A 10,000-nucleotide genomic window follows, 5' to 3' on the forward strand; every position below is an offset into this window, starting at 1 on the left:
TACTTTTTTAATAAATTATTTTAAAAGTTTTAACATAAATAACTTAAAATTAGTTAACATTACAATAATAATATTTTATTTAAATATTTATAATTTCTATAAGTAAAAAAATAATTTATAAAGTAAACCACATATTAATTAAAAATAAATATTTAGCACTACAGCTACAGAGATTAATCACAGTTCTTATTAGGGAAAAATACACTTAAAGAAAAAACTATCTAAGAGTTTGAAAGTAAACAGATTTTGATAGTTATCCGTATACATATGTTTTGGAGTTATCACAGTCTTATTATGTTTAAAACAGAAAAAGAAAACTTAAGCGAAAACTTAAGATTTAAAAGGTTTTTCTGTTACACAGTCTGTGGTGCCAGAGCTGGGCATTTTAGATTTGGACTGTGATTTTTGTGACTGATTAAGGGATAAAAGACTGGCCAAACTGTGATTGTAGGTGAGTACTGGCAGAGTGCTGGGTGTAGAGGGTGTTGAAGCAGTGTTGGTGGCCTCTGTATAGGAGGGCAGAGAGTTTAGTAAAGGTTGTGAAACTTCACCAGAGGAGGGGGTAGTTGAACTCTCTGTTGTTGTGGAGTTTTCGGCCGTTGGTTTCTCATTAAATACTTCAAATACTGAGGGATGTACTATAAGACAAGATTTCGGGGTTTTATGCAAAAGTTCTAAGGCAGCTTCATAGGAGGGTAGGCCAGAAACTAAAGTATATTCGGGCACTGGATCTTCCATATCTAAATTTAATTTAACAGCTTCTACATCGTTGTTTTGGGTAACAGTGGTACGATCTGAAATCAGAAAAGAGAGAGAGAGAGAAAAATAAATGATTAGTTTTGTTTGTTTATGTTTTTTGCTTAAAATTTTATCTTTAAATATTTAAACGAAATGCAGTTGTTTTGTTTTTTTGCTATTTGCAGACTTTTGACAGTTGACAGCTGTTTTTGTTTGGGTTTGGGTATTCGTCGTAACTAACTTGATTTGATAATTTATTTGTTGTTTTTTTTTTTAGTCAAGGTGAAATTTAACTGATTAGTTAAACATTTGCTTAGCAAAATAAACAAATACTAAACGGCGACGCTGGCATAGACGCCAGCGTTTTTGAAGTGTGTGTTTAAGGCCTCAGCAGACTAGATTTGTTTTGACAGTTGTTTTACAAATTTTAACGCTTTTTTTTGTTAAGAATTGTTTTACAAATAAACCGGTTAATTAATGATTTTGCGTTTTACATAAAATCTATAGAATTATTGTGTGATCTACCAAACATTAGCTATTTTATTGCAAAATAAAATTCCTTTAAATAGTAAATCTGATAAAATTGTTTTTGTTATTTTATTTTGTAAGACTTTATGACGGCTGTTAGCTTCAAAACAAATTTGTTATTCAAAACAATTTTTTTAAAAAATTAATTTGCGTACTTTATTTGGTTTTTTTTGGTCATATGACGTATGTTTGAGCAAAAAGCAAACGCTAAGGAAACTTTATTCAATATTTCAAAATTGTGCAAAAAAAAAAAAAAAAAAAATTTGCATAAAAATTTTTTTTTGGACAAAAATGACGTTTGTTAAAAAAAGGGTTTACTATATAAATAGAATTCCAAATTGGGTTAAGTACTTTTTAGGTTTAAAGCAAAATATGGTTAACATAAATATAAACAAAAACATAAAAAATTTGTTAACAAAATTAGCATACATAAATGCTAACTATAAATAGTTAAAAAAAAACCAAAAGAAATCTAAGAAATTTAAACAAATAAATAACGAGTAACCATAAAAATTCGGCTAAATTTTAAGAAATTTTCAACTAAAGTTTAACTAGAAACTCAAATTTGAACGTTTTTTAAAAGAAAATCAAAATTTTTTGCAAAATTCCTAAAGGGAGTAACGAGTACTCGTTTAAAATTTTTAAATTATTACAAAAATCTATCTAAATTTTTAAGGCAACTTCAAAATTCTAACAGTTTTTATAAAATTCTCGATAAAATTTTAAGTTTTTGGATAAATTTTAAAAGTGAATACCGGGTACTCGTTTAAAATTACTAAACTATTACAACAGTATGTCTTAATATTTAAGGGAACTTAAAAATTCTTACAGTTTTTATGAAATTTTCGATAAAATTTTGATTTTTTGGCCAAATTTTAAAAGTAAGTACCGGGTACTCGTTTAAAAATATGAAACTATTACAACAATTTGTCTAAATTTTTAAGGCAACTTCAGAATTCTAACAAATTTTATAAAATTCTTGATAAAATTTTAAAATTTTTGGCCAACTTTCTAAAGTGAGTACCGAGTACTCGTTTAAAAATCTTAAACTATTACAATAGTATGTCTTAATATTAAAGGGAACTTTTAAATTCTTCCAAATTTCATAGAATTCTTTATAAAATTTGTTTTTTTTTTTTTTTTTGCCAAATTTAAAAAGTGAGTAACGAGTACTCGTTTAGAAATCTAAAACTATTGCCACAATTTGCCAAAATTTTTAAAGTAACGTCTAAATTCTAACAGTTTTTATAAAATTCTCGATAAAATTTTGAGTTTTTGGCCAAATTTCAAAAGCGAGTACCGAGTACTCGTTGAAAAATTTTAATCCATTGCAAAAATTTTTTGAAATTTTTATGGGAACTTCTAACTTCTAAGAAATTTCATAGAATTCTTTATAAACCGAGTACTCATTGAAAAATTTTAAACTATTGCAAAATTTTTTTGAAATTTTCAAGGGAACTTCTAAACTCTAAGAAATTTCATAGAATTCTTTATAAAAATTTGATTTTTTGGCCAAATTTTAAAAGTGAGTACCGAGTACTCGTTAAAAAATCGAAATATTTTTAAGCAAATGGTCTAAGTTTTCATAGAAAGTTTGAAATTCTTCTAGATTTTATAGAATTCGTTATCAAATTTAGATTTTTGCCAAAATTTCAAAAGTGAGTACCAAGTACTCGTTAAAAAATCTATATTTATTTCAAAATTTGAAGTAAATTTCAGCATAAGCTTTTAAATTCTACGACATTTCATGGAATTTTTTATAAAAATACTGTAAATCTGTAAATTTTAGCAAAAACTTTTTATGACATTGAATGAAATTTTGAATTTTTTATAATAATTGTGAAATGAGTACTCGTTAAAAAAATCTAAAGTTATTTAAACAATTTGTCTAAATTTAAGCGGTTCAGCAAGTTTTCATAAAATTCTTTTAACAAGATTACATAAATGAGTACCGAGTAACCATTATCAAAAGCCGTTATTTATAGACCATTTGTTAATATTTCATGTAAAAGAGTTTTATTTGTTTTTTCTTTGAAAAATTCTTTAAGAAATGTTCAAATTTCACGTCGTTATACAAAACGAGTACCGGTTACTTTTTAGCAAAAGTAGTTTTATATAACAAAATTTACAAATAATTTATAAGAAAGTGTTAGATTTGTACTTTATTTGCCAAAATCTTTAAGAAATTTTGTGAATATACAATAGTTTTGAGAGTTTGCTTAAAAAAACAAAACGAATAACGAGTAACCGTTTTTTTGAAAATTATTAAATTAAGAAATTTTTTATTACTTTTAAAACAAAATCATAAAATTATATGATTTTGAATAAAAATTACTTTAAAAAGTTAAAAATTTTTTAAGTTGCGTTAGCGTTTGCGTTTAAAACGCTTAACGCCTAATTGTGTTTTCATTTAAATGTTATATTAGGTCAGTTATATGAAATGTTTGGGTGATTTGTAGTTTTTTTAATTTGATAATGACTAATTAAAAGAAATTTATTAATAGCTGAGAACATACACACACACATATATGTATAGGAGGAACATAACACACTAAAACAAAAAAGCCGCAAGCGTCAGGCGACTGCTGCTTTTAACAAAAACTTAATATAAAATATTTTTTGAAATCAAAGCCGGTTTAAAACAACAAATTTTGAAACAGTTTTGTTTTTTTTTAGATTTCTTATCATTTTTGCTCTATTTTTTTGCGAATTTTTCTTCTGGAACAATTTCTATTAGAAAAAGGGGTTGCAGCGATATTGCCTTCGATTGCGTTTGTTTATTTGCGATTTTTTTCTATTATTTTCTATAAGTTTATTATCATTTTGTTTTCCTATTGTTTACAGTTTTTTTTTTTGTAAATTGTTATTTTATTATTTCATTATAATATATTGACAATGCGTTTGTGTTTTCACTTCCGTCTCAAAATGGCAATTGGCCAATATTTTGTATTAATTTCTCTTTAACAATTTTATTTTAATTTAAATTAAATTTTACTTTGAGGTGTGAATTTTGAAACGTTTCTGGAATTTTTAATTAAACTAAAGTAGGAAATATGATGTTTTTATTAAGAATTTGTATGGTAAGATCATTAAGGCAATATAGCGATGAGTTGTGAAATCTTGCAGAAAATCCATTCAAAGTTTCTTTCACTTAAACTTGAGTTATAACTTTTAAAAGATTTAAAAGTTTTCTCAAAAAAAAAAAAAAAAAAAATAAAAAACTTTTCTAGACACGATCACCCACCATTAAGATCAGTTTCAATAAGAAAATCTTCCACATAAAACAGAAACAAGTATTTGAACTTAATCTGGTTTTAAGTTTTTCAAAGTGTTGAAATCTTTCTAATTTGTTTTAAAAAAAGTTTCAAAATAAACATTTCTTGACATGATCATTACAGTTATCGATCAGTTTTGATAAAAATATTTTCTAAAATATTTTGATTTTACTTTAAAACCAACAAAATCTAATATTTGAACTAAAAACTTTAAATATGTTTTAAAAAATTTTCCAAAAAATGATTTAGTGACACGATCACTGCATATGAAGATCAGTTTTAATAAGAAATTTTTCTAAAATGTCTAAAACAAATATTTTAACTAAAAATCTTTACAAAATGTTTGCAAAATGTTATTTCAACTAAAACCTTTAAATTTGTTTTAAAGAATTTGCCAAAAAGTGATTCAGTGGCACGATCACTGCATATGAAGATCAGTTTTAATAAGAAATTTTTCTAAAATGTTTCAAAATAACTACCTATTTATCTAAAACAAATATTTTAACTAAAAACCTTTACAAAATGTTTGCAAAATGTTATTTCTTCGCACGATCAGTTTACATTGCGATCAATTTTGATAAGATCGTTTTCAAAAGTTTTCAAAAATAAAGAAAATTAATTAATTTATTTAAATTTTTTTAGTAAAATGTTATGAAATTTTAATTTTTGCCAACTGATAAACATTTCTTGACACGATCATTGAAAACTGCGATCAGTTTTTAGCTCAAAATTTAGTTTTAACTTGAGGTTATGATTAAGGATTCCAAATTTGTTAAGATTTCCAATTTATTTACAAAATTTTCTAAACACGATCACTTTTGATCAGTTTTATTAAGAAATTATTTAAGAAGATCTTTAGAAGGAATCAAGCTTAAGTTTAAATTTACTTAATCTCAAGTTTAAATGTTGTCAATTTGTTAAGATTTTAAGCTTAATTAAACAATTTTCTAAACACGATCACTTTTGATCAGTTTTCATAAGAAATTGTTTAAGAAGCTCTTTCCAAGCAGCCAAAGACAGGGTTTTAACTTAATTTTAAGATTGAATTTTCTAAATTTTTGAATGCTTAAGAACTCAAATGCAAAATTAAAAAAAATTTGACACGATCACTTTTTATAAATCTCTTTAAAAGTCAACAAAAAGAAGTATTTTGTAAATTAAGTGATCTTTCAGTCAGTAAAGCAAAATTTTCTTAACAAGACACATTGATATAAAATGATTATCAGAATGATCATTAGAACAGAATCAAGCATTTTAACTTAATTTTATGATTTAGTTGAGTAAATTTTGTAAACTTTCATACTACAAAGCAAAATTTTCTTAACACGATCACTAGACATATTGATATAGAATGATCATCAGAATGGTGATCACAACAGAATCAAGTATTTTAAGTTAATTTTATGATTTAGCTTAGTAAATATAGTGATCTTTTAGTCAACATAGCAAAATTTTCTTAACACGATCACTAGACACATTGATATAAAATGATCATCAGAATGATCATTAGAACACAATCAAGTATTTTAACTTAATTTTATGATTTAGTTGAGTAAATTTAGTGATATTTTAGTCAACATAGCAAAATTTTCTTAACACGACACTAGATACATTGGTATAGAATGATCATCAAACAGAATCAAGTATTAGTTGAGTAAATTTAGTGATCTTTAATACTACAAAGCAAAATTTTCTTAACACGATCACTAGATCACTGGTATAGAATGATCATTAAAGTTCCTATTGGCAAATTCGTTCAAATCAAGAGCAAGTAATATTTTGACATATTTTTATGATTTAGTTTAAGAAATTTTGACAAATTTTACTTAACACGATCACTTGGACAAGATCACTTTTATTGCCCGCACTTTTTTGCAAAAATTTAAATTTTAATTTACATTTCAACACTTTTGCTTTTCGAAAATACTTACAATTTCTCTTCCATACGCGAAACTGATGATACAGGAAACACGAACAGAAACAAAAGATCATAGAGATCAAGATCAAAGCCAAGACAACACCAATCCATATGCCATTCATAAATTTATCATAATTCAATTGAGTCTGCAGCTCATCCATGGCATTATTCTGTACACTAGAATCCATAATTAAACGTCCTAAATCCAATTCCATATTATGGCTGTTAGCGGATGTAGTGATCGTATGAATGGGAGCTTCAAATGTATCCAAATTATTTGACTTAGGTAAGGCCTGCGATTGTAGCGATTGAAAAAAATCTACTCCTAGTTTTTTAAAAAATTCACTAGTTGTGGTAATATGCGTAGAGGTAAGGGGCTGGGTAGCTGAGCCTTCGAAACTGCTTATACTAGGTGAGGAGGCCAAGGCTATGGTTGTGGTATCGGCTAAATTGGGTGTTCTGCTATTTTCCAAAATGTGCAAAGCGTATTTATCGAAATGCAAGTCTTGTGGTTGTTCGTAATTTAATGAGCGTGTTATGGTTTCCATTATGAGTTTTTATAATAATGTTTCTTTTATTTTTAATTCTTATTCTAATCTTTTGTTGTTGTTGTTGTCACTCGCTGTGCTTAAGAGCGTTCGTTTTTTAAAAAAAGTACTTTCTATCTTTTGTTATTATCTTTTCTTAGTAATAATTTCTTTTTTTTCTTGCTTAAGACTTATTTTTGTTTTACTTTTATTTCTCTCTTTTTTTACTTTTAACGTTTTTTTTTTTCAAAACCCACAGCAGTTAAAGCGTTTCTTAATACAAACACGTCCGCCGTCTACGAATTCTCTAAATAAACTAAAATTTATATATTCAAACTACTAAATTGTTTTAATAACTAACCAAATCCCCTGGAATATAAAACTCATTTTAAATATGTGTACTCACTCACGATCAATTCAAACAACTCATTTTAAATGAGCAGCAAAACTCTCCCAAAAAAAATTGTAATAGATTAAGGTAACTCATAAATACTCTTGTCTGAAACCTTAAACATCTTTTAAAAACAGATTTCTTCTTTGCTACCTGCTTGCTTTTCACGCAAGAAAATTTTTCTCAAAAAAAAAAAATTTTTCAAATTTTCTGCTGATCATTTGACGCTTGGTTACGCTCGGGCACACAACTTCTTTTTTCAATACATTTATACTTTAGTTTCTTATAGTCAAAAAAACACCAAAACTCTCCCTTATTTTTCTTTAACACAAAAAACCTGGGAATTTACAGAGTTCTAAAAAATTGATCATAATGCTTACGCTTGATGAGCCCTTAATTGGCGTTACAAACCTTCTAAAACAACAACGCAATTATACACATAGTTCTCTGCTGCTACCCTTAAGATACATAAGTTAGAGAATCCAAAAAAGTACTTTTCTCTAATAAAAGTCATAATTAAAAAGTAATACAATGACATTTCTTAAAAGTACTTTTTTTAAACAAAATTTAAAAGAATTAACCAAAGTACCCAAAAAGTACTTTTTGAAAAATCCTTAATTATACCCTACACCACTTTAGTGGGTAGGGTATATTGGGTTTGTGCTGATGTTTGTAACGCACAATAATATTGGTCCTATACTCACCTTAAAGTATACCAATCGGTTTAGAATCATTTTCTGAGTCGATTTAGCTATGTCCGTCCGTCTGTCCGTCCATGTAAACCTTGTAATCAAACTACAGGTCGCAATTTTGAAGATAATTCAATGAAATTTGGTACATGAACTTCTATTGTCCCAGGGACGAAGCCTATTGAAAATGGTTAAGATCGGTCCATTATTTCATTTGTTTAACATGTAATCAAACTACTGGTCGCAATTTTGACGATAATTCAATGAAATTTGGCCCATGATCTTCTATGGCACCGAAGACAAAGCCTATTGAAAATGTTTAACATCGGTCCATTATTTCACCTAGCCAACATACAACTGAACCCCTGAATACGGCTTGTAAACCTTGCAATCAAAGGTTTGAAGATAATTCAATGAAATTTGGCACATGATCTTCTATGGTACCTGAGACAATTGAAAATGGTTAACATCGGTCCATTATTTCACCTAGCCCCCAACCCGACGAATAGGGCTTTTAAATTCATAATTATGTTTAATATACTCGTATCTCAACAAAAAGCTGCAAAACCAAGTGCTATACTAGCCTTGAAGACTCTCACGAATTTTATAATTATAGGGTCTCATTTCACCATAGCTCATATACGAAGCCCCCTTCAAAATTTGACTTAAGTATAAGTATATCTGAGGCAAGGTACAATTCAACTACTATGCCTTATTATGAAAACTAAATCACATTTTATTTATGTAACAGGTGTAGGGTATTATATGGTCGGCCTCGCCCGACTATAATTTCTTACTTGTTTCGTTTGTTTTTTAATATTAAAACTTAAATTTCTTTAATTGAAATAAATTTTTAAGAATTTGTAAAAAAAGTACCAAAAAAGTACTTTTCTTAAAAAACGTACTTATTTTTTTTAAATAAGGCTCCTTTAACGTTTTCCAATACTAAATCTAAAATTTCTTGAAAAAATATATAAATTTTTAGATATTTCTAAAAAAGTACCCAAAAAGTACTTTTTTAAAAATTTATCTTTTTTATGAAATTTTCACTTTCACTAAATTTCTTTAAAAAAACTAAAATTTCTTTAAAAAGTACATTATTAAAGAAATTTTCCAAAAAGTACCTAAAAAGTACTAAAAGAATAATGTAAAAAAAACCTTTCAAAAAGTACCGAAAAGGTAATTTTGCAAAATTCAAAATTTTGCTAAAATTTTGAAATTTTTATCAATCAACCCTCAAATTGTTCGAATGAAATTGTTTTTTTTAGGAAAAAGGTACTTTTTAGAAAGAAGAACTATTTTCAACGAAGTTTGATTACTTCGTTAGTTAGTAGTTAGTTAGTTAGTAGTTAGTTAGTTAGTTAGTTAGTAGTTAGTTAGTTAGTTAGTTAGTTAGTTAGTTAGTTAGTTAGTTAGTTAGTTGTTAGTTAGTTAGTTAGTTAGTTAGTTAGTTAGTTAGTTAGTTAGTTAGTTAGTTAGTTAGTTAGTTAGTTAGTTAGTTTAGTTAGTTAGTTAGTTAGTTAGTTAGTTAGTTAGTTAGTTAGTTAGTTAGTTAGTTAGTTCTTAGTTAGTTAGTTAGTTAGTTTATTTGTTAGTTAGTTAGTTAGTTCGTTAGTTAGTTAGTTAGTTAGTTTTCTTTGTTTCGTTCGTTCGTTCGTTCGTTCGTTTTCGTTCGTTCGTTCGTTCGTTCGTTCGTTTCGTTCGTTCGTTCGTTTCGTTATTCGTTCGTTAGTTAGTTAGTTAGTTAGTTAGTAGTTAGTTAGTTAGTTAGTAGTTAGTTAGTTAGTTAGTTAGTTAGTTAGTTAGTTAGTAGTTAGTAGTTAGTAGTTAGTTAGTTAGTTAGTTAGTTCGTTAGTTAGTTAGTTAGTTAGTTCGTTAGTTCGTTAGTTAGTTAGTTAGTTAGTTATAGTTAGTTAGTTAGTTAGTAGTTAGTT

At 26.9% G+C, this 10,000-nt stretch overlaps 1 protein-coding gene across 1 annotated transcript; it reads right to left on the reverse strand.

The window, feature by feature from the left end:
- Positions 1–87: 87 nt before the first annotated feature.
- LOC119612844 (protein commissureless 2) lies at positions 88–7,288 on the reverse strand. Its single transcript, XM_037968717.1, has 2 exons — positions 6,473–7,288; positions 88–794 (listed from the first exon to the last, which is right to left on the reverse strand). Exons 1-2 carry the CDS (start codon positions 7,005–7,007, stop codon positions 331–333), a joined length of 999 nt encoding a protein of 332 aa, XP_037824645.1. The 5' UTR covers positions 7,008–7,288; the 3' UTR covers positions 88–330.
- Positions 7,289–10,000: the final 2,712 nt, after the last annotated feature.

This window comes from Lucilia sericata, unplaced genomic scaffold (genome assembly GCF_015586225.1).
Source record: "Lucilia sericata isolate MDLA Ls3-8-SP2 unplaced genomic scaffold, ASM1558622v1 Contig001844F_arrow, whole genome shotgun sequence".
Classification (NCBI taxonomy): domain Eukaryota; kingdom Metazoa; phylum Arthropoda; class Insecta; order Diptera; family Calliphoridae; genus Lucilia; species Lucilia sericata.

What these genes read in the sequence shown, in the direction of transcription:
- LOC119612844 (XM_037968717.1), bottom strand. Translation starts at nt 7,007, where the DNA reads ATGGAAACCATAACACGCTCATTAAATTACGAACAACCACAAGACTTG. An exon ending in TCGCGTATGGAAGAGAAATT is followed by an intron (nt 795 to 6,472) that starts GTAAGTATTTTC and finishes TTCTGATTTCAG; the next exon opens with ATCGTACCACTGTTACCCAA.